Raw genomic sequence first — 23,725 nt, 5'->3', positions numbered from 1 at the left:
AATAATCAAGTTCTGTCAACGGTCTTCTGAGGAGTTCTGTCTCAGGAACAAAAATTAGATTCCTGCGAGACAAATAGTCAACATGCTCCTCTATTCCTCATGGACAGTAAAGAGTATTATTATTCTGGATGAAGCTGGGGTTGATATTTAGTTATCAGGTGACTTGATATCAACCTCTATTTCAAATTTAGCGGGTTAACTACATTTCAATAATAAATAATACGGAGTAACTTACAGCACCACCAGCAAGCATTATTATTAAAGAAAACCCACAGAGGACTCACCGTCTAGCTAGCTCCTAGGGCAAGATAATTGGCATCGTAGGGAAATGCGATATCTAAGAATCGCCGCTGACAGCTGGGGCGAATTAATTAGAATAATAATGGCGAGTTGACTAGTTAAGTTAGTTGTTGTTCCTAATAAATAACTTAACTAGGCCGTTGATGTCATGCCACCCCGGCCAAATAATTGTGACGAAGACCCAACGGCAAACGACAAACTCCATCTGTTTTTTTGCTGTGCTTGCCATGGACAACTCACTTTCTTCACACCACCTCCCACTCCCAACACGCACAATCATCACGATCATTACCTCTGCCAATCTATCGCGTTATCTTTTTCCTTTTTGGCTGCCCGGCGCAGTATACTTATTTCATGTTGGACGGCGAATCGTGGCGCGCGACGATGCCTTGAGAACTAATCATAACTAATTTCTCTACTACCACGAGATTTTAATCCTTAATGAAGCTTTGACAAGTCGACGCAGCAAAAGAGTTTCCTAGAGCGTCTATTTGCTTGCTTGTCTCCCGATTACGATATCCATTCCCCCATTGTTCCGAGCTTTCCTTTCCCCCATGGGTGGTATCATTTTCTGGCGAGTGAATCGTTCGCTATGTTCCGTCGCAAAAGATCCTCTGCGCACGCGGTGAGTTACCTTGGATTCCTCAATAGAGTAGCAGCTTAGGAGCTCGTCCTACATTAGGCCACAATCTCTGGAACCCCTCCCTTTCTACACCCCTTTTCCATGCAAACCTGTCACCCAGTTACTGATGCAAGTGCCGCATGGCCTTTAGCCCATAAATCCCAACCCATCACCGTCTGCCCAGACCGCTGCTGCCCAGGCCTTCAGAGCCTCCCAAGCCAATGCCACAATATCTACGGCAGCTGCGGCAGCAGCCCTTCGGAAACATACTCCGACCCCTACCTCCGTCGAGAACGTCCAGACAAAACGCATGCTTCAGAGGCAATTGTCTACCAGCAGTTCAAAGGGAAAAGTGGCTCAACAACACACTACTCAGAATGGACGCCTTTATAGGAGCAGTAGCTCTGGTTCGATGAGCACGAGGAGTTTTCGAGATCGGCCCCCGGCTCATACTGGTTCAATTACTGGCTCTAGCGAGAGAGATATTAGCCCTGTACCGCCGCTTCCCCAGGGCTTTATGACCCATCGAAGAGTTGTTAGCCATGATCCTTCCTATCGAGCGATTAGTCCTTACGGGGATTCAAGTCGATCGCCTGGTCCACGCAGCCCCGGTTCCCCTCGCTCCCCCCGAGCTTTGAGTAGCCTTCCAGAGCTGGAAAGGCAAGGCAGTCGAAGCTCAATCAACTTTTCCTACCCCACTCACGCTCGTCCGAATTCCCCGCCTCAATCGCCGATTAAAAAGTTTATCGCAAAGCCACTAGTCTCTGATAATGGAAGAGACCAAGATGAAGGACCTTCTCAAAACTGTATTGCTGCTGCCCGGTCACCCAAAATTATAACAACTCCGATAACGGCAACTGCCAGGGGAAGCCAATCATATCCTGATTTGAGTTCTTTTCGTACAAAATATGATGACTTGCAGCCGTCTGAAATTGAGTCTACCCATGCAATTACTAACGCCGAGACAAGTACTTCACCTGAAGTACAAGATCCCGCGCTATCACATCATATGCGCAATACGAATTTAGGCTTGTGTATAGATGGGGAAAACGCCGAGCAGGACCGCTATCCTTCCACTGAGTTAAACCAACTGAAAACACGCACTACTCAAGATTATGACCATCGAGAAATCAGGGCCGTGAAACAACAAACACCGGATCTGCCAGATGCACATGAATCAAAGACATATCAAACTGACAAGTATACTGAATCGGGTAATTTACACCAATCTCAACTACCAGGTGGTACTACAGGAGATGCCGAAAACGACAACGTACCTCTGCCAACTGAGTCTGCGATTGATGCCTCCCCATCTGCAGATCTTGGCCCTACTTTACATATTCCTTCAGAAACTCTATCACACGGCCACGCGCACGGTCCATCCAGTTTTAGCATTGCAGATACAAATAAAGAAAGACCGCATTCGCTTAGCCCGACACGCACTACACGCTTCTCCAGTCACCTTATTGTTTCCACTACCGGCGAAAGACTTCATGATCCACCTCCACGGTCGATGTCTCCTGCAAAGTCAGCACTGAAACACCCGACTCCTCAATCTAGCCCGCGCGATCGCACTTCGAGCAACTGGTCTAAATCACTCCAAGTGCATAGCGAATCATCTGATGGCACATCAGCTGAATCGGATGATGGGCGAAGGATCGGGAGTAAAAAACGCGCTCCTAAGGTCAGCTTCGAGGATGAACCTGAGGTGGTAGGGACTGCTGGCGCCCATTTAACTTCTCAACGGTCGGGATCACCCGTTTCCTCAAGCTCTTCATGGGGCCCAGGATCAAAGTATTCAAGCATTTCAAGGAATAGTCACCGATTTAATACAAGTAATGGGAATGGTGAGGATGTGTTTAACGAAGTCTTGAAACCTCGACCTGCGCTTCCTTCTTTTGGCAGTGTTCGCGGACGAAGGGGGTTGATCGAAGATCATGATAAGCGGTTGGTTCATGACAGACCTGCTTCACCGAGGACGTCCACCGGTGGCAATCCTTTCGGTGGAATTTTACAGCAGAACAAATATACTCGCCCAGACCACTCCAGGTCTGTTGTCCCTGGTGAGCCAATACCCCCAGAAGTCACGTCGGTCGAAGGGACTGGCTACGATTCTCTCTCTGAGAGCAGCTCGTCCAGCGACCTTATGGAGGACCCTTTGGATTTTGCGCCTTCAGGCGACAGTATTACTAGCTTCTCTCCTTCGGAGGTGCAAAACGCCTCTAGCAACAGCCATAAGGCCGGAAATGAAACTACTGGCACGCAGGGGCAGAGTGGAAGTGTACCTGGCATCTCAATTCATCCCGCTACCCCTGCTCTTACGGATGAGAAGACTAGCGGCGAATGGACCAGGATTCCAGGAGGGTTTCCATCTCCAATGCCTTTTTCAGATCACGAAAAGCCCCAGCTGAGCATAGATTATGCTCGTCAACCAAGACCCGTTACCCCAGAGTCCTTACCTCGCTCCCAGATTCATTCAGTTCCATCCACCGATGATGATGAATCTGATTCAAGTGAAAGTATTTACAGTGACGCTGCCGAAAATTTGACAGATCTTGAGGGCGATGGTTTTGGTTCCATAAATGCAATAGTTGATAGCCCCGTCTCTCACGTTTCTAGCTATACCCACACTCCGCCCCCAGATAGCCCTACTCGATCCAAAGCAGATAAGAAGCGGTCATCTGACATTTCATCGCAACGTAATGATCCCCGAAATTCTTCTTCTCCACTAGGGCGTGTTTATACAAACGCTCCTTTGCCCGCTGTCGAGGAAGAAGCTTTGCCTTCGCCAGTACCCAGCGGCAAGAAAGAAGATTCAGAGGATGGTCGAGACTTGCTGCATCATAAAAACCAGCAACTGCACCCGAAGTCCGACTTACATGGCGGGGTCTCTGCGACGTTAGACGGTGCAAGGGTCGTACCAACCAGTGCTAAACCAGCGAGCTCTGACAAAGTTGAGTCCAACGGGAAACCAACCGATCAGTCAACGACGAGTTTCCGGAATGTTGCCCAGCAAAAGGGACCAAGGTCAAAACCCTCTAAGCGGACCCCAAATGATACAACTCCCTCCTACGATAAGGAATACACTTCACAGAACAGAAATGACCCGTCTTCCACAAACCGGCCCATTGAAAATGGCCATCCTCCTCCAGGTGTGGCTGGCTCGGATTTCGGATTCGTTTTGAAAGACCGAAGTCAATCTGCCGTATATGATAGTGATTCTTCAAGCAGCTTCAAGCGAACCAGACGTTCACCGCGGAGTACTACACATTATACTTTGAAGCGCACGCTGAGAGGTCCCTCTGATACTCGGCCATATTCCTCTGGTGGCTATTCTATTGGCATCGCTGGCCGTTCAACCCCACCCACCCCCCAGCGGAGGCCGTTTTCTTCAGATCACAACTTACCTGTTCGGACCACGCTACGCGGACCGGGGGATCGACTGCACGCCAAATCCTCGTCATTTAGCAGCTTTGGAAAGTCGTTGAAGCTGAAAAGGGTCCAAGCTGGGCTGAGTCCGCATACGCATATAGGGGTGAAATCCAGGTACCCACTTAGCCACGCTAACAATAATGTGGTGGGGTTTGCTCGTCCATTCCGTAGCCGTTATGAAGATTCGAGTGAGGATGAGCTAGTTCCCACGTATTTCAGTCCTGTCCGGGGTATCCCCAAGCGCAAGGATGGTGTTGATGGCGATTCGACAGATCTCGAAGATAGCTCTGACGAGGAAGTGACCAAAAAAGTGCTGTTAAGACGCGCCGAGCCTTGCCGCCGCTCGATATTCCCAAGCAACGGCCAAGCTAGACCGGCCCCTGTCCCTGACACCATCACAGATGGCGTCATAGCTACCGATGCCACTAACGAGCCAACGAGTGTGATTCCCAATGCACCTGGAGCGTTTCTTCCCCAACTTCCAAAGCGGCAGGGGAGTATTTTTAACAGGCTAGGTCGCTCAAGGTACAGAGGGAATGGCGAGGCTAAAATCCGAAAATCCGAGCTGGATAGTGCCGCGAGGCGCGACAGCCCGCTTGAACGTCCCCGCTTCGAGCTCCTGCGAAATAAGAGCTCAAGGTCATCAAGGAACGGTAACAACAAACTACTTTCATCCAACGTTGGAGCAGATGACCCTATTCCTCCCACTCAAGATGATGTGGAGAAAGTTTCCGGCCTCATGGGGTCAGGTTCATGGCCTTTAGGCTCCTACATGAACGCCCCCGTTAACATATCTGCTCCCGTTTCACCTATTTCTGAGAAAGGTGAACCAGATCTAGTACGACCAGGGACAGCTAACGACATTTCGCCAAACAATGACAACACTTTCTTCCGCGCGTCGATTCCAGGTCCAACTCTCCCAGCGCCAGAATCGTCATCCAGCTGGACATCTCGTTTCCGTCCCCGATTGCAGAATCGACGCAGGGTCAGCAGTACATTTGGCGAAGACTCGTCCGTTTCCGCGAAGTCAGATGCCGGTGCTAGACCGGACGAGAAGAAGAAGAGGAAGAAATTCTCGCTCCTTAAAAAGGCGTTCCGAATAAGCTCCAGAGAGTGAGCTTCTTGCTTCCTGTACCTGTCCGTTCTAAACCACCGGCCATGATCGAGCCATGTTGCAATGTTTACGACCCACGATTTATATATTCTGCTGCTCACTTAATAACCGCTTGCATCTTTCACTTTATTTCTCTACAATATATAATTACTCCTATCTTTTTTTTTTTTTTTAGAAAAATCTTTTCATCGTGAACATCTCTCGCGGACCTTCTTTTATCTCTATTTTTTTTATCCACTCAGGTTTATCTCCTTTCCTCCGTGTCCTTCAATGTTTCGGTTTTATAACCAGCCCTGATACCACTTTTTGTTGCCTTTACAAAACCGATACCTCTATCTTCATATACCATGTGCGCAACAATATTTAGCCAGCTTCTCCCCATATCCCCCCGCCTTTTTTTTTCTTTTTTCTTTTTTTTCTTTTTTCTTTCTTTTTTTTTTTCTTTTGGATTTTATTTTAATGACCACTGGAAAAAAAGCCCTTGTGCGCGTTCTTTTCGTTATCCTGGAAGCACGATATCATGTGGAAATCTTTTACATGTTGAAAGCACTTCAACCAAAAATTTATTCGCCAGTATTTTTTTAAATGTCAAGGATACAATTTTATTTCCCCATAGATAGCTTTTTCTTTTGCTTCGTGGACGTTTCGACTTCCTCATCTTCTTGTTCTTCATTCCCATGTTTACAGCCAAACCATACACCTTGTTACCCCGTTGACATTCAGTTCGTCCACTCTTGAGGAGTGCTTATTATTAATATTCGGTTGGCGACTACAGCTTTTGGCTTAAATTTTTGGTGGTGATATTTAAATATATATATATATATAATTAATGAGCTTGACCCCAGACTATTTTTTGTCATTCTCCAGTTTTTGGGAGACCATCTTTAATAAATTGATCTGCTTTCTCCATATTATCTCCGTGAATCGAGTTAATATACGGAGTACGGTTTATCTGAAAGATTCGATGTCGCGTTCTTCGATTCAAACGAAGCCATCACCACAAAGCTCTTCAAAACGAAAGAATGATTAAACCAGCGTCAGGGTCTGGAAAGCAAATGCAGCAAACCCCGCCGAAGGCATGACGGATTTTGGGACCGCAGTGGGTCCGGCAAGCTGGGCTGGGAGCCTGGTCCCTTGGGAAGCTGGAACTCGCCTCGCTCCACGACTTTTGCTTTTTCCTGTCAGGCCCAGAAAGCCTGGAAACTGGAGTTTGACCAGAGAAGTTCGGGCTGTTGACAGAGCAACTGAGTGGGGAATCCCATACTCATGTTCAGCCTTCAGCTCGCAGGTGACTGTTGCCGGGTGGCTAGGACTATGATCCGAGGTTAAAGTCCGGGAGCGCGCCTGGAGATTTTTATGGAGCCTGTGGAGGTTGTTGCGGAGTTTGATGTTGAAGTCTTGAGGAGGAAAGAGTGTGCAGGGCAGAAGGAGCTTGAAGCACAATAACGAGATCAGAAGTGACTCTGATGTGATTATGGTCCGTATCACACCGTCTTAAAGTTCAGCCAGCCAGTGAGCCTGCCACTGACTGCCTTTTTCTTTTGTCAGCAACACTTTTGGGCGGGGTCTAACAAACGAGCAGCCCAATAGAGATGGTACACGATGGCTGGGAAAACTCTGGAGGTTGGGCAAGGGGCAAATATGCGGCATGAGAGCAATAGCTGAATCGATTGGAGGAGAAAAAAACCAAGACACGCATTCCAGACTGTGGCGATTGAGACTGAAAAGCCATCCATTAACGAACCTACGATGCACTCTGAAGGGCTTGAGGGTCCCAAAGACAATGCAATGCCATTGTGGATATTTGCTGGGGGAATTGACAAGGCATTGGACGAGGCCGAGGCGGTGAAATACAGAATAATAACCTAGGTACCCACGCCAAGCGACAATCATGTGCAAAGAAAACAAGTCTTGGGAGTTGGGTACGATGGATCCCGGCAAAAATCAACGCTAGCCGGGGTGATTGATAGCCGACCTAACCACATTCGGCCAAATGTAAACAAACACCAGAACAACAACAAAAACAAGCAAATCGACAGACATCGGCAACAGCGACAAGGCCAATGAGCTGCACAGCAACCAGCCTCATGCTGGACAACAGATAACTTCACTCCTCCCCCCCCCCCCAGCTTTCTCCTCTCCTCTTCTTCTTCTTCCTCTTCTTCTTCTTCCTCTTCTTCCTCTTCTTCCTCTTCTTCCTCATCTTTAGACAACCGAGCTCATCAATTCAATTTTCCCTCTCCATCCCTCCTCCGAATACATAATCTGATCAGAAGAACTACCCAGTTCTCTTTTTCTTTCTCCCTTTCATCTACTTCTTACCCCAACCAGCTGTCTTTTCTTGACTCGTCTTTCGAATTGTTCTTAAACACTTCGAAAGGCATTCGAGAAAGGATACCTTAGGACAGTAAATCTGGACTTTGACGCCCGTGTCCCCATCCCCTTCAGTGTCTTCCCGTCGTCGTACCGGAGTGACGCTGTCTCTGAGACTACTCACACAAGAGTAGAAGGAGAGGTCAATTTAACTGGTGCTTCGCGCGTCGAACGGGAAGATACTGGATACGAAGGCCAACTCCCACCTCGCACTCATCAAGACGTCGATATCCATATCCACTCTGATCGACGTTACCACGAGGAATACCCAAGAACCCGCTATCCCGAAGTAGAACTCTCAAGAGAACGGCAAGTAGTAATATCTCCAATGGCAGTAGTAAACACATGACGCAATCTTACTGACCAATTGTAATCAGCTACTACGGTAACCAAGACCGAAAAGCTTGGGAAACACAGCTCGATATCACTGAACGTGAGTATCGTCAACGCACCGATCCCAATTACCAAGTCGAATACGCACCACGCCCTACCGTAGTTCGTGAGGTCGACCCGTCTTTCAACAACCGCCAGTTCGAGCAGATCGATACCAGCGGAGCCCCCAGCCACATTAGTGAAGTCAACTACGCTTCCAAAAGCAGCGAACGAATTTACAGAGACGTCAACGTAGACCGACGCACAGTCATCGAAGAATCGCCCCGCAAAATGGGTTACTACGACGACGACGGCAACTACCACTCTTTCCGCCGTGGCGTTGAACGGGCGGCCGACCGTATCCTCCACGGCGGTCACCACCATGACAGGAAGGATGAGGTCGTCATGAGCGACGAGCGCGGCCCCACCCGTGTCCGTGATGGCGTCCGCGAGTCTGTCAGAGTCGTGCAACCCCGTGGCGGACACCCGCCCGAGACAATCACCATCCCATGCCACTTCATCCGCGTTGGTGATCTGTTGATTCTCCAGGGTCGCCCATGCCAGGTCATCCGCGTCTCCGTTTCTCCCCAGACCGGCCAGCACCGCTACCTCGGTGTTGACCTATTCACCCGCCAGCTTCATGAGGAGTCTAGCTTCATCTCGCACCCCACTTCCTCCGTCGTTGTCCAGAGCATGCTCGGTCCCGTTTACAAGACCTACCGCATCCTGGATATCCGTGAGGATGGCCGCATCGTCGCAATGACTGAGACCGGTGACGTCAAGCAGGGGCTCCCCGTTGTTGACCAAGGTAACCTCTTCAACCGCATCAGCGATGCCTTCAGCGATGGCCGCGGCAGCATTCGTGCTCTCGTCATCAACGACGGTGGTCGCGAGTTGGTTGTCGACTACAAGGTTATCCACGGTTCCCGTCTGTAGATTAACAAATGGGTTAGTAATTATATCATGTTCTTCACGTTAGTTGCCTATCTCAATTGTTCATAGTTTCTTCTAACATAGCAACCAGGTTAGATTTCATGTTTTTTTCTTTTCTTTTGTGGTTTCCCTATGAGCCACAGTACATTTGGACGCAATTTCCGACGTTTTCCCGTCTGTGACCTGAAGAAATGATGAAAAATCAGTCATGAAGTTAAGGGCGATCTTTTTTGGCTATATTAATGGATGGAATGGATGGATGATGGATGATCTCTTTGTTATTCCCCTTTTGTCTGCTTTTGTTGGATGATGCCTCGGTGCATGTTTTTGCTCTCTCCCACCCCTCATGTGTATCTAACCACCTAAACCCCTGGGTGTCTCGTTTGAAAATCAAGTTGTATTCGTTTCTCCATCTCTATTTTAAACTTTTTCATGCTCATGTTTTGTGATTATACTCGCAAACTTGGGATGGATGAGTTGCGATGCTTGACATACTCATATACATTGAAAGCGGTTGAGTTGGTTTGAATGTCTCAGAATTTAAATAAAGAAGAGTTTGCTCTCTCTGAGTCTGATGTGGTTTTTCTTGTGTTCTGTATCTCTCTCATTCACAGTGTTATGAAACAGTTTTGTCTTCTTATTTCAGTCACTTCTTATTTTTTAAAAAGAGTGTATTTAGACTGTCTGTGTGACTGTCTGAGATCAGAATCAGAATATTTGATGATTCTATTATCAATTTGATTGATCTTATTACGGAGTACAAAGAGCTTAATATAGGGGTGGGTCACGTGATCTAGGGAGATCGCTAGCCGCAACGGCCGTAACGGCCAACATTAATAAATCATTACGGAGTACAATATTCAAAGAGAAAAAAAAATATTTATAAGCAATTGTAATAACTAGTTTAACACCCCACTTCATGAGTAAGAGCTACTCTCTCTCACATCACGGCGTGGAACTTAATAAGAGGTATTTAAGAGGAGTCAGGAGCTCTAGACTGCATCTTTTCTTTTTAAACATCATATAAACGGAAAGCCTTGACATTGACGATATCTCGTTTTCTAAAGCTTTGGAAGAGAAAACGTCCACTAACCTACGGAAGCAACATGGCCTTATTCAGAGATATGGCGGGCATGAAGCCCTTGACTGCGACGACCACGGACAGTGTTCTGATCATCATTGACGCGCAAAACGAGTATGAAAACCCTTTCTATTCATTCATTCTTTCGTTCCATCATTCTCAAAACAAGGAAGAAATACAAGAGAATAAATATATGTCTATTTTGGGAACCATATCCATATCTGACGTCGCTCTCCCCTCTCACAACAAAATTTAGATACGCATGCGGGCTTCTGAAAGTCGACAATGTCGACAAAAGCCGCGTTATTATCAAATCTCTCCTTGAAAAATACCGTGCCACCGCCAAAGCCACGGGCAAGCAGAACCTTGTTCATATCGTCCATCAAACCGCCGCTGATGCGCCTGTATTCACCACTGGCACCACATTGGCGGATGAGTTTGAGGAGTTAAAGCCCTTGGAGGGTGAGAAGGTTGGAAATCCGTCTTCATTTAACAGCTTTTGAAGCGGAGAAGAGGATTCGTTGGATATCAGAGGCAGTGTCTGCGAGGTAGCGCTGACACCTCCATGTCCCATGAATAGGTTATCACCAAAAAGTTCCCCAGCGCATTTGCGGAGACGGATCTTCACGAATACTTGCAAAGCCTCGGTGCGAGAAAGATTGTATTGGTGGGGTACATGGTGAGTGGACTGATTTTCTTTTTGGTTTTCCCTGCTTTCGGAGGCCGTCCCAGGCGGCAAACATCAATTTTTGCCGATTGGACGCTAATTGCAGTCACCCAATGACTCTCAGGCACATGTCTGCGTATCTACCACAGCCAGAAGAGCTGCTGAGCTTGCTTATGATATCGTCGTCGCCCAGGATGGAGTTGGGGGTCGTCCTCTTGGCGAATATTCGGGTAATGAAATCGCCAAGGTAAGTCATGTTCTTCGCCTACCGCCTGCTACTATTTCGGACTGCTGCAGTGCTCTCTCTTTCGATTCCTATGCTAATAGCGATTCGCAGGTTGCTCTACTAGAAGTTGCGGACTTCTTTGGGACGCTGGTATGGAGCAAGGACATTAACTAAGGGCGCTTGGAACCATTTTTTTGCCTCCTCCAGTTCGGGCGTCTTCCTTGTCCGACAATGTTCTGATACGAATTGATGTCCTGCATACATTAATCCGTATATTTGATAAAAACTCAGCCAAACGTGACTACACGTTTGCGGAAACTCCCATTTTCCAATTGCATTATCAGTGAACCATTGGGTTTTGCTCTTGTGATGGTATAGAAATTATGTAATTTGATATGCAATCAGCTCTCTTCGGGTCTCCAAAATAAGCTTGATTTCCAAAATGAATGTATATTTGGGTCAAATGGTGGAAGTAGCATTGATCGTCTCGTCTTAAGGAATCGCAATAGGACTTGTTCATTATCATCGGGCCTAAATCCAGCTTCATGTCAGTTTTGTCGCAACGTTGAAATAGCAGTAATCAAAAAAAGTATATATTTCCGTACAGTCGAACTAGGTTTTCATCGTCTAGGGTGCCACCAAAAAAGAGGGCAGGGTTTGACGACAGCATATCCAGAATATGTACTCTCTCCGCACCAGGGGCATATAGGAATGTGCGCTCATTTATCAGGGTAAAAGCTGCGGGGTGCTGGACGACGCGAATGCCCGCATATTCGAGAAGCTGTTTGTCCAGTGCGTTGAAAACGGGATCCTGGGCAGAGCAGTCTTTGATGGAGATGGACGGAGTATCCTTGCGAGCTATGGGTAGCCAAATATCGCTTCGTGTTAGCTCTCAGCTCTTCCCGAAAAAGTCACAAATTCAGGGCCAAACTTGAGGTCAAACCACTCCCGGATCGGACCCTGGGTAATGCTGATACACCCCGTTCAGAAACGCACCAAAATATTCTAGCATCGTCACCAATGCGGCCAACTGGTAGAGAGACACAGCCCTGCGGTCAACCCACCCGCCTCTTAGGAATCCACTGGGGCTCCCCAAACCAACGCAGACGCAATTGTCCACTTTGCTAGCAGGGCCCGTCAAAAGTTCGTTGTCCAAGGCCGCCTTCAAAGCCTGCCAGCTCTGCGACTCCTCCCAGCATCTTTTGTGCCACTCAAACTGTTTCTTTAGTTTCTGGAAAGTCAATCCATCAGGGGACTCGGCTGGGACCAATAGGTCTTTGATTGGAGATAGAACGCAAAGCTTGTTAGATGCCGTTCGGTTTGTGGTCGTGATGTGTGTCCAGCCTTCTTCGTCATGGACCTGCACTCGCCTTGGCTGGCGAAATTTTCCCTTCCTGCGACAAGTCGGTTGGGTCGTCATCATAATGACTATATACCCCGGCCAGGAAGGGATATTCAAAATGTTGTCGTTCCTAGAAGATAGCGCTTGCTTGAGTCTGATTGAAAAGTACAAGGTTGGTCACATAATTTCGGGAATGGAGATTAGTCACCCAGGGCGTGTTCTCTAACGTAATCAATCGGGTGTATATGTTGGGGGTCCCGCGGTTGGTCGGCCCTTCTACCAGCAGGCGCTGGTGGTGATTGAGCTCTTTTGCCCCAGTAGCCTACAGGTTATGAGACCGTTAAGCGTGAGCCCCGCTGTGATCAACATGCATGGGTTTGATCCCAGAATGGACTTAAAAATTCCTAACAAATACCCTGGACATTTTAACAGTGCCAAGAGACATCCCAGGAGTGTGCCCTAGAAGTCCCATTGAGCCCTAGGACTGAGTGGTCCAGTCCATTATTAAAAAAGGAGCCATTGTGGGGAGGCCACTGAGGGGAAGTACTGTACTCTGTGGTAGCTGGTCCGAGGGGGGGTGTTGAAGGTCCCGCGGTTGGTCGGCCCTTCTACCAGCAGGCGCTGGTGGTGATTGAGCTCTTTTGCCCCAGTAGCCTACAGTATATGTGTAGGATAGTTGAAGGTTGTATTGATAGATCTATCTACAAGAACATAATATAGTGGTGGGTCATGTGATCTAGTGGGATTGCTAACCGCAACAGCTGTAAGAGTCAACACCCTCTCTTGAGATAACAAGAATCACATATAAAAACACTCAAATCATCAAGATAGTCTGTCAAAATCAAATACAAATGTAAAATTAAATATTCTTAACTTTTACATCTGTAAGATCTAGCAAAATCATGAATTATATAAATATCACAGTATCTAGAGATTTAGTGAGTTCATTTATTATTATCTAAGTAATGAGAATATATTTTAAATTAATAACTCTCTGATTTAACTGTTAATATGAAAAATGAAAACATATGTCAATGTGCTTACTTCAGACTGTAATAACTGTTATCTTTATAAGATTTATAATATTCTTATTATTAGTGAGAATCTGTATTAAAGATATAGTAATAAAGTTAAGCTTAATTATAAGATTCTGAATCTATGTTATCTCACAGACTGTCTTACTAAGAGTCATATATTCAGTCTCATTAAAACTTAGAGATATATAAGATTACTTCACTGAATATCATGAAATCAGATTATCTGTAAGCTTAAAAATATAGTTAAATATTAATTTTCTATCATTATTTATAAGACTGACTCAATTAAAATCTGAGTAGCTGAAGAGTAGATAGAAATCATCAGAGAAATCAGAGATAATGAAAAGATTGATAAGAATAGAAAGATTAGTAGAAATAAATCTCTTATACAGACTGTATTCATAGAAAATACTCAGATTTATAATCTCTTTTAAATAATGTATAATATGTAATAGAGTCTTTCAATATTGAAATATTAAATTAATATTCTGTTGAGTGAGTAGTAAGATAGTGTGAGTGATATCAGAATGTGTTTTAACTGTAAGATATTATAAGTAACTTATATCATATTAATATTACTGAATTATAAAATCAGTCTCTTTCTCAGATATAGAGAAATTATTAATACAGAATTCATTCTTTATTAATATTCTAATAACAGCTGTATTATCAAGATAGAAATCTTTAACAAGATATTTAATATATTAATAATATATTAAATTAATTCTCTTATTTAAATAATTGATCTTTATACTTAAATACTTGATTAACTGATATAGATTCTTGACTTTCAATTTCTCACTAAGTATACTCACTAGTCAATTAATATTCTCAGAAGCTTCAGATATGATGTTGAGATTATCAATATAGATTATTATATAGAGATAATATCTGAATATATAATATCAGAGTACTGAATTATAAGCACTGACTATAAATTCAAGATCACTTAATAGAGCTATTAAGTAATTATATCAGATCTTTACTGCAGAGTTCAGACTGTATAGACTACTCTTAACTATACAGATAAGTATTTTCAGTGAATCTGTCTTAAATCTAATAAGTTATCTTATATAGATTTTCTTAGTAAGATGTTTATAAAGATATATTATCACTATATTTACTTAACAGAGTATTCAACTGTGTAGTACTATTATTATAAAAAGAATACAATTAACAGTATCAGTGATGATAGAAGTATAGATCTCTTCTCTAGAATTCTTCTTAAGTTAGTTATTATAAATCACTTAATATGATTTTCTAAAAATACTATCAGAATCAGTATTCAGATTCACAGATCTATCTTTCTCAAGAAACACTTAATAGTCTGAAGCAATCAGTTCATCTCTCAGAATATCAGATCTAGAGATTAAACTTCATATATTATATCTCTTTAAATCAGTAATCTCATGTTATATGAACTTCTTTTAATAATCTTCTACTCTCTCTGACTGTGATATAATGTTCTTATAGAACTTTAAAAGATTATCTGTAATAAGACTTAAAGTATAAGTAGTTAGTAATTTCACAGATCACAATTATGTGAAATTCAGATCATTAATATCAGAAGCATCTTCATTATTAATCAGATAAATATCAGGTTTCAGTTTACTGACATTATTAATGAGTATCACAGATTTGATAATCAGTTCAATAATATAATTAATGAGTTTCACAGATGTAATAACTGATTTTTCAGTGATTGAGAATCTCACATCACTACTGATAATAATCTTATCAGATTCAGAATATTATAGATAATATATCAAGATATCACTGAATTTAATAATATAATAGAAATCAGCATATGAAGAAAGCTTATTCACAGGCTGCTGAGATTCATATAAGTGAATAAAAATCTCTGTACTTAATCAGTGAAAATGCCTCACATTCAGCAGAGTATTCATAAGTGCATATTAAGAAATCTTATATAAACTTGAAATCACAGAAGTCTCTGTAGTAGAGAATCAAAATTTTGAGTTGTAAAGAACTGTAGATGTGAGAGTATTATTAATTATTACAATCACTGTCTCTAGAACATCTGCTCAGAAATTCTTAGAGAGATTATCTTTTAAAAGAGCAGCTCTAATCTGTTTCATAATAGTGCAGATCTCATGTTTGAAAATATTATTCTAATATGATAAATATAATGCTGTTAATTCTCATTTGATATCATATGAATTCATAACTGTGTGTATATATATGAATTGAAAAACATTATCAATATCAGTTTATAGAAAAGCAGAGACTGTATATCTGAGATTATTCATGAATCTGAGTTATAACTCAAAGTATTGAACAGTCTCATTCTTGAACTTTAAAAAATATACTCAATGATAGTGAGTTGTATCACAGATGATAAGTATTCAGTATCTGATTTTCTGACAGAACTTTAAGAGATAATCAGAGAGATCTTTCAATATATATCTATCATCTACAAGATTAATATGAATCTTCTCAATAAGTTGAATAAATCTAGGTATTGATGTTTTTAAATAATCTCATATTATATCTGTCTTGATATATTTCTTATAAAAGAACTTAGTCTTAGAATCTTTAATTATGACTTCAGTATGAGAATTCTTGATCATAGTAATTATAGTATCAGTGTGAATATGACTGAGATTATAATATCAATTTAAAAGAGTCTTTGATATCTTTAATATCTGTGTTCTTATATCTGTAGAATTGATATTATTAACAGTAGTAGCAGTAGTCACAGAAAGATTAACTTTTCAGTTAAAATTATACTTATGTAGCATTACAATATACTTGACTGTCTTATTTGAATGATTGAGATTCTCATTGAACTTCTATTTATTAATCTTATATATATTATTCTGAGCAGTCTGAACTGTATGAAAAATAACACTGTTCAGAGCTCTGCAAATGAAAAATGAGAGAATAGTGAAAGATAATGTAAATTGAAATCTCTGATCTTCAAGCTTTGTAAATGAGAGCAGGTTAACTGTAATATTAGAGATATAGTAAACATTCTGTAAGTTAATATTATCACTCTCAATCTTCAAGATAACAGTTCTGATCTTCTTGATAAACTCAGTTCTCTCAGTCACAGAATTAACAGAGATATTATCATTAAAAGATTTGATATTTGAAAAAGAATAAAGCTCATCTGTTATATTCAGACTTGTATATGTATTCAAATATCAAGATCTAGAGAATGATTTTTCAGTGACTGTGAAAGAGAAATAGAACTCAATCTTTGTAATTACTGCATTTGCTGCTGATTAAGAACTTATCAAGTTATTCTTCTTCTCTTTCTTCTTGTTATTCTTCTTATCATCCTTCTTTTTCTTTTTATCAGAGTGTAAGATGAAACATCTAATAATAGTATATTTATATCTTCTACAGTGAATGCACTTTCATACAGATGTGCTTTTATTCTCATCTTTATTCTTATCTTTGTTCTTTTTCACAGTTACAGAATTAATCTGAGGCTACTTTTTTCACTCAGTGATGATCTTCTTGAATGTATGATTAATCAGTTACTTTATCAAATTATTAATATTAATGTTGACAATGAGTTTCTGATTAGTGAAGAAAAACTCATTCAAATATATCTTGATAAATGATCTTTGATAATCTTGTAGATTGTTGAGAAAAAGATTATAATATATATTCTCAGTACTCTGACAGAGCTTCTTATAACAGATAATAAAATAGCAGAAATGTCTCTGAAAAGTAAGATAATTATTCTTCTTAACTTGTAATTTTATTAATTTCTTGAAGATATTAACTTGTTCTTCTATCAGTGATATTATATATTCAATATTAATCTTATCTCACAGAGCTGCAGTATTGTCAGCTTTCAAGATTTTAATAGTAATTCAAATGTTTTTAACAAGACTCAATAGCATATATCTATATAGAGACTTGAAATGAATTCTTTACTTCTCAGAGTTAATATAATATATAAAAGAAGATTCTCATTGAGTTCTTAATAGAATATCAGTTTCATCAATAACTTTCATATCAGTTAATATATTAATATGCTAGACTTTATAATTAGAGTCATTAAATGTGATCACTGATTTAATATCTAGTATATATTTAACTTTCTTCTAATATTTCTACAACTCATTTCTTGTAGTGTCTCTTTATATAGAAACAGATGTAGTAAGATATTGAGTGATTTCAGCTGCAGTTATCTGATTCTGTAGTATTATCTGTATAAGATTCATAAGATTGTCTGCAGTGTAATAGATAGATTAATTCAGATTATTATTAAAAGTCAGCATTTTAAGAATAAGAAATAATAAAGAATTTAAAGAGTTGAAATAATCAGATTCTGTAGATAAATATTAACTCTGCTTTTCTTTATTCTGAAGCTTCTTTATCATCTCATTATCAAATTTCATACTCTGATGAAAACTGATCTCAGTTTCATCTTATAAGTCAGAAGTCTTCTTATAATAAGTAGTCATTTTATCAATAAGTTATCTAGTGAAGTGTGTGATTCTGAGCCTTGAGCTGAACTCTGAAGTAACAGATATATCACTCATATCAAGATAACTCTGCTTATTATTATTATTATTATTATTCTTTCATTATACTCATATGCAAGCAGAGCTTATGATGAGTCCTTGCGTGATGTTAAATACAGGCCAAGTGTTAATTATACAGGAGGAAATACAGGTGTTGAGACCATGCTAAGATAACAAGAACATAGAAAATACAAAGAAGTGACAATTAGATACACGCGATAATAACTTCTCAGCTCAGAAACATAGAGTGATTTATTGAAGCAATTTGTACACCTCTGTATTTATTAGAAACCTGAGGTGCTTGAGTTCTGGATTTAATGTATTCCCTGCGGGTTTCGAACCCACACGCCTTGATTTCCCATGCCAAGGCGCTACTGAGTGGCTGTATTAACCATTCAGTTATCAGGGCGATGACTCTGCTTCTTCTAGATGTGTAAAAAAAAAAAAAGTGATATTCTTCATAAGAAAGAATATGCTTTCTCAAAAATATAAAGTATATAAATCTGCTAACTAGCAGATTCAGGGAAAATGAAATATCTCTAATAAAGAGTAAAAGTCTTTTTAAAAAAGATGAACTATTCATGTCAAAAATATTAATATAATATTTTAAAAAGAAAAATGTGTCATTTAGACTATAATCTGTAGAATAGTTAAAGATTGTATTAATAGATCTATCTATAAGAACATAATATAGTGATGAGTCATGTAATCTAGTGAGATCACTAACCGTAATAGCTGTAAGAGTTAACAATATATTAAGAGTTCTGTGATTGATCAGCTCTTCTATCAGCAGTGCGCTAGTGATAATCAAGCTCTTTTACCTCAGTAGTCTACAGTATACAGAAAACTTAACCTTGCTAAGTACGTTACTTAACCTCATTACATAATCATAACACTGACCTCGCATAATACAGTAATAATCAGTTAATAACTTTCAATCTTTCAATTCACTTATTGTAAGAAATCCCGCTCCTCGCGGATTCTTTACCCCTATTCCTATCTCTCGCGTAATCAATAGGGCTAGCGGCCCTTGGCTACACACAACTATATAGACTGGAGTTCGCAAATACTATTCACAACTCAGCTTGAATGCTATTATACATTTAATCTCTATATTTATCTTTCTATCATGAACACTTCTAGTAGTTAACAGTACATATCACATCAAGCTGCAAACACCTGAATAATTGCCTGTAAGCACTTATTCTTACATTTCAAGCTCAGTCAGTCAGCAATCACTTATTATAACTGAAAGAACTAGAAACTTGCATACTTCAATCCCTGCAAACCCTACTGCAGACACTCAGAAGCAGCCATCTGAATCATGAATAACCCCTGTGAAAGAAGTCTCAGAGAACTTATCAATCACTCACAGAACATCATTCTCTACATCTGTGACAGAGAAACCCTCTGAATCCATGAATAAATCAATCTCAGTGAAGAACATTCTTGAGCATCTTCTGCAGAATCAAGCTATTTTTCTATAAGAAATGCTTACTGTCTGTAAACACTCTTGAACTGAGTCTCTAGACATGATCTTCAGAGACACCTATAAACTGAAAAGAAACTTTCTTAAGCTATGATTACTTAAGGTCATCTATTAAACTACAATCTATAAAAGCTTTTGCAAGTTTGTATTTGAAATTGACTCACAAGCTCAGCTGTGTGATATAAAAGATGAAGAAGCTGTTATCTATACAATGACAGGTCTCTATTACACTGAAGCCAAGAACTGACTGAATTATCTAGAGAATGATTATAAGAGATTCTGATAATCTGTTCTCAAGACCTATCTAGAGAATAAGTTGAGAGACTCTGTGAGCTGAACAGAGAACATCTGAGCTGTGATCATCAATATTAGAAAAAGAGGTGAGAAATCTGATGAAGACTACTTACAGTACTTTATAAAATTATGATGTGAATTGAGATCTGTGAAAACAGAGCTCTGAAATAAGATCTGAATGATGATATTTATGAAGAAGCTGAATAAAGATATACAGAACAAGCTCATTGAGCAAGACTCTAAGCTCTTGACTCTGAAGAAACTGATAACTCTCATTCATTACTTACAGATCACTGTGAGAGTCACAGATCTGTGAAGAGTGAATCATTGATCAGCTCTGTGAGAGCTAGAACAACAGAGAACAGATTTGTCAGAAAAAGATAATAAGATATAGAGAGATTTGTATCTGACTACTGAGTAGAGAGAAAGAGCTTCACAAGCTTCTGTAAACAGAGTGTATAATAGAGAAGTCAAGGAAAAGAGACTCTGCTTCATCTGTTCTAAACCAGAACATCTTCATACAAACTGTCTGAATAAATCAAAATAGAAATTTGAGAAGTCACAGACAGAGTCAGTAACAGTCTTCTTAAGAGTCTTGAAGCTGACATCTGAATCTGTTGCTCTCTCAATGAAAATACTTGCTTGCAGAGAGAGATTATGCTGTAGTACTGCTGTCTCACAAGCATAGAAAGTATTGATGAACTCAGAATCTCAGGTCACTGTGATGTTTCTAAAGCTCACAGAGTGAATGAGCTGAAAGGTGAAGACTGAGAACCTGCTCTTATAACAAGTAGAATATGAGAACTCAGACCTGAGAACTGAGAAACTTGTAAGAGTCATCTTTGAATTACAAGATCTCTCTGAAATCTGGAGAAGATTTGTGAAAACTGTGATTATCATGAATATTACAGATAACATGTATTTGAAACTTGTATGACTTCAAAGACACAATCTGCATATAGCTGTTCACAAGTCAGGTTTATACTTCTGATCAGTGTTGACAGACTCACTCACAGAGATAGAAGCAGTTGATACTGCAGAGTTGATTAGAGAAGACAAGCTTATCTATATAATGACTTTGTAAGTGTCTGAGAATCTCACAGTCATGAAAACTGAGCTTCAGATATCAGAGAAATACTGAGATCTCACAGAGATATTCAGTTCAGCTAAGACAGCTGAGCTCTCTTCTCACTGTGAGAAGAATCTGACAATAGATTTGATAGAAGAACAGAAATCCTTCTGAGAACTAATCTATAAGCTCTCTCATCATGAGACAGAGATCTTGTGAATCTATGTGAAGAAGAATCTGAAGAATGACTTCATCTGATCTTCACAGGCCTCTGTGAGAGCCTCTGTGATGTTTGTGAAGAAGAAGGATAAAGATCTCAGATTGTGTATAGACTACTGTAATCTGAACTTCAAGATAATAAAGAGTCACTACTCTCTATCTCTGATTGAGAATGTGATCAACTATCTCACAGAAGCTGTCATATTCACACAACTGAATATGATCAATGTATATACACAGCTGTGAATACAGTCTAAGAATGAATGAAAGACTGTCTTTAGAACTGCACTGAAATTATTTGAATATTTAGTGATGCCTTTTGATCTGACTAATATTCTCATAGCATTTCAGTCTTTCATTAATAAAACACTTTATATATATCTGAATGTCTTTGTGATAATATATCTGAATGATGTGATGATGTACTTCATGAAGAAGAAAGAACACACTGAGTATGTGTGAAGTGTGTTAAAGATCTTAGATGAGGCAGAACTGTATATTAAGCTTACAAAGTGCAACTTCAGTGCCTGCTGAATTAATTTCCTAGAATATATAATTATCATGAATGATATTCAGATGAAACCTTTATAGATTGAGACTATTCTATCATGATCAGAGCTAACTAGTATTCATGAGATTCAGATCTTTCTGAGCTTTGTGAATTTCTATAGATAATTTATCTTTGTATTCATAAGAATCTTCTTAGTCCTTACAGACATGCTGAAGAGTGAAAACAAGAAGAAGTTATCTCATGAATAGAGAATGAAAAGATTATTAAGAAGAAAGAACTGTGAGAACTTTCTTATCTCAGAAGCTCACAGAGTCTTTACAAGATTGAAACAGATATTTACAGATACAGTGATACTGTTCCACTTTAATCTCTTACTCTTAATCAGATTGAAGACAGATATCTTCTTCTTTACAATTTCAGAAATAGTCTTATAACTACAGTCAAATGAGAACTGAGTTTCAGTGGCCTTTTTCTCACAGAAGATGCAATCTGCAGAGATCAACTATAACATTCATAATCAGAAGCTTCTTATGATAGTGGAATTCTTCTATCACTGATGTCACTACTTTGAGAGTCTTGTGATAGTGATTACTGTTAAAACTGATCATGACAGCTTACAACAGTTTACTTCAATCAAGAAACTCTCACAGCAGCAGGTTTACTGAGCTCAGAGACTGAGTGAGTTCTGATTCAAGATAGAACATATCAAGAGAACTAAGAACTCAGTGAACAGACTCTCTCACAGACCAGACTATGTTAAGAAGATCAGAATGACAGACACAGAGAGACTAGAGAAGACAGAAAAGCTTTATAAAATGCTCAGACTGAGTGTTGCAAAGAGATTGACTGAAGAGTCTCTCAATCCCTCATAAGAGAAGAGAGAAAAGAGAGGAAAGAAGCCTGTATAACTACTCTCTATAACACTGAGAGTCAACACTCTGAGAATCTCTGCAAGAATTCTTGAAGAGAGTATCTATAATCTGAAGAATTTATGAACTTTAAGAAGCACTGCAGAAGACCTGATGTAAGAAGAAACAGAGTATAAGTCTTTATAAGATCTTCTATTCAGATTATCTGAACTGCAACTGAAGAATGAATATGCTCAGTATATTCAGAAACTGCTCATAACAGAAATCAACCCTACAGAAATAAAGAATTGAAGAGACTTAAATAGCCTCTTGCAAAGAGAGAGCTGAATTTATGTGCCTGTGAATGAGTTTCTACATGTAGAACTCATTAAAAGGTATTATGACTCTTCTCTAGTGAGTCATTTTGCAGACACTAGAACTCATGAGCTGCTTACAAGAAAATACTTCTGACTGAAGATGCAAGAACTTGTGAAGAAGATAGTGAATTCTTGTGCTGTTTATCAGAGTTCATGAGTAGTGTGATTCAGATTATATGAAGAACTTACTTCTCTACTCATCTCACAGAAATCTTGAGAATAGCTAGAAATGAATGCTCTTATAAGTCTCTCTGAAAGTAAGAACATATATGATGCCTGCTTTGACAGTGTGCTGATAATAGTGAATTACTTTACTAAGATGACATACTTTATACTCATCTGCAAGAACTTGAAGTCAAAGAATTTAACTCATATCTTCATTCACAATGTGATTCAGTTATATGAATTGTCTGTGAACATTGTCTCAGATAGAGAATTAATCTTCACAGAAGAGTTCTGATCTGATCTGATAACTATACTGAAGATCTCATGAGATCTAAGCATGACTTTTCATCAACAGACAGATGATCAGACAGAATACCTGATAAGTATATTGAAACAGTATCTGCAGTGCTTTGTTAATTACAATCAGAATAACTGAGTGTATTGATTATCACTTATGAAGTTTATATACAACAACTCAAAGCATGTCAGCACAGATAAAACCCTCTTTGAGATACTCACTGAGACTCATTCATGAATGATCTTGATAAACCTGTGAGAGTACACTATAGAGTGTGATGATGTCTGTGAATAAGCTGAGAGAATTCAGAAGATCTGGGAGAAAGTCTGTGAATTCTTGAGAAAGGCTTAAGAGTATCAGAAGAGATACTATGACTTCAAGTACATTGTAAAGAGTTTCAAGAAAGATGATAGAGTCTGACTGAGTCTAGAAAACATCATTATATGAAGAC

The 23,725-nt window shown here is 40.1% G+C and overlaps 4 protein-coding genes across 4 annotated transcripts; 3 read left to right on the top strand and 1 right to left on the bottom strand.

The window, feature by feature from the left end:
• Window positions 1-444: 444 nt before the first annotated feature.
• On the top strand, window positions 445-6,703 carry BDCG_04190 (uncharacterized protein). Its single transcript, XM_045419853.1, has 2 exons — window positions 445-925; window positions 1,074-6,703. The coding sequence occupies exons 1-2, from the start codon at window positions 893-895 to the stop codon at window positions 5,469-5,471; spliced, it is 4,431 nt and encodes a 1,476-aa protein (XP_045276066.1). The 5' UTR covers window positions 445-892; the 3' UTR covers window positions 5,472-6,703.
• Window positions 6,704-7,217: 514 nt separating this feature from the next.
• BDCG_04189 (woronin body major protein) lies at window positions 7,218-9,149 on the top strand (the record flags this gene model as incomplete). The annotated part of the gene is made up of 4 exons (XM_045419852.1): window positions 7,218-7,313; window positions 7,338-7,463; window positions 7,849-8,178; window positions 8,259-9,149. 4 exons carry the CDS (start codon window positions 7,218-7,220, stop codon window positions 9,147-9,149), a joined length of 1,443 nt encoding a protein of 480 aa, XP_045276065.1.
• A 901-nt stretch (window positions 9,150-10,050) lies between these two features.
• On the bottom strand, window positions 10,051-12,671 carry BDCG_04187 (uncharacterized protein). Its single transcript, XM_045419850.1, has 3 exons — window positions 12,117-12,671; window positions 11,726-11,978; window positions 10,051-11,651 (listed from the first exon to the last, which is right to left on the bottom strand). Exons 1-3 carry the CDS (start codon window positions 12,541-12,543, stop codon window positions 11,522-11,524), a joined length of 810 nt encoding a protein of 269 aa, XP_045276063.1. The 5' UTR covers window positions 12,544-12,671; the 3' UTR covers window positions 10,051-11,521.
• Window positions 10,247-11,294, top strand: BDCG_04188 (isochorismatase family hydrolase; the record flags this gene model as incomplete). The annotated part of the gene is made up of 5 exons (XM_045419851.1): window positions 10,247-10,341; window positions 10,484-10,697; window positions 10,808-10,906; window positions 11,019-11,141; window positions 11,232-11,294. Exons 1-5 carry the CDS (start codon window positions 10,253-10,255, stop codon window positions 11,292-11,294), a joined length of 588 nt encoding a protein of 195 aa, XP_045276064.1. The 5' UTR covers window positions 10,247-10,252.
• Window positions 12,672-23,725: the final 11,054 nt, after the last annotated feature.

The sequence above is a fragment of the Blastomyces dermatitidis genome (genome assembly GCF_000003525.1).
Source record: "Blastomyces dermatitidis ER-3 genomic scaffold supercont1.4, whole genome shotgun sequence".
In the NCBI taxonomy this organism is placed as follows: Eukaryota; Fungi; Ascomycota; class Eurotiomycetes; order Onygenales; family Ajellomycetaceae; genus Blastomyces; species Blastomyces dermatitidis.
Note: the sequence above shows the minus strand (reverse complement) of the source record. Positions and strands in the feature narration are given on the sequence as shown.

What these genes read in the sequence shown, in the direction of transcription:
- BDCG_04190 (XM_045419853.1), top strand. Translation starts at nt 893, where the DNA reads ATGTTCCGTCGCAAAAGATCCTCTGCGCACGCG. An exon ending in AAAGATCCTCTGCGCACGCG is followed by an intron (nt 926 to 1,073) that starts GTGAGTTACCTT and finishes CATGGCCTTTAG; the next exon opens with CCCATAAATCCCAACCCATC.
- BDCG_04187 (XM_045419850.1), bottom strand. Translation starts at nt 12,543, where the DNA reads ATGATGACGACCCAACCGACTTGTCGCAGGAAGGGAAAATTTCGCCAG. An exon ending in GACGATGCTAGAATATTTTG is followed by an intron (nt 11,979 to 12,116) that starts GTGCGTTTCTGA and finishes GGCTACCCATAG; the next exon opens with CTCGCAAGGATACTCCGTCC. An exon ending in GATGAAAACCTAGTTCGACT is followed by an intron (nt 11,652 to 11,725) that starts GTACGGAAATAT and finishes AGCTGGATTTAG; the next exon opens with GCCCGATGATAATGAACAAG.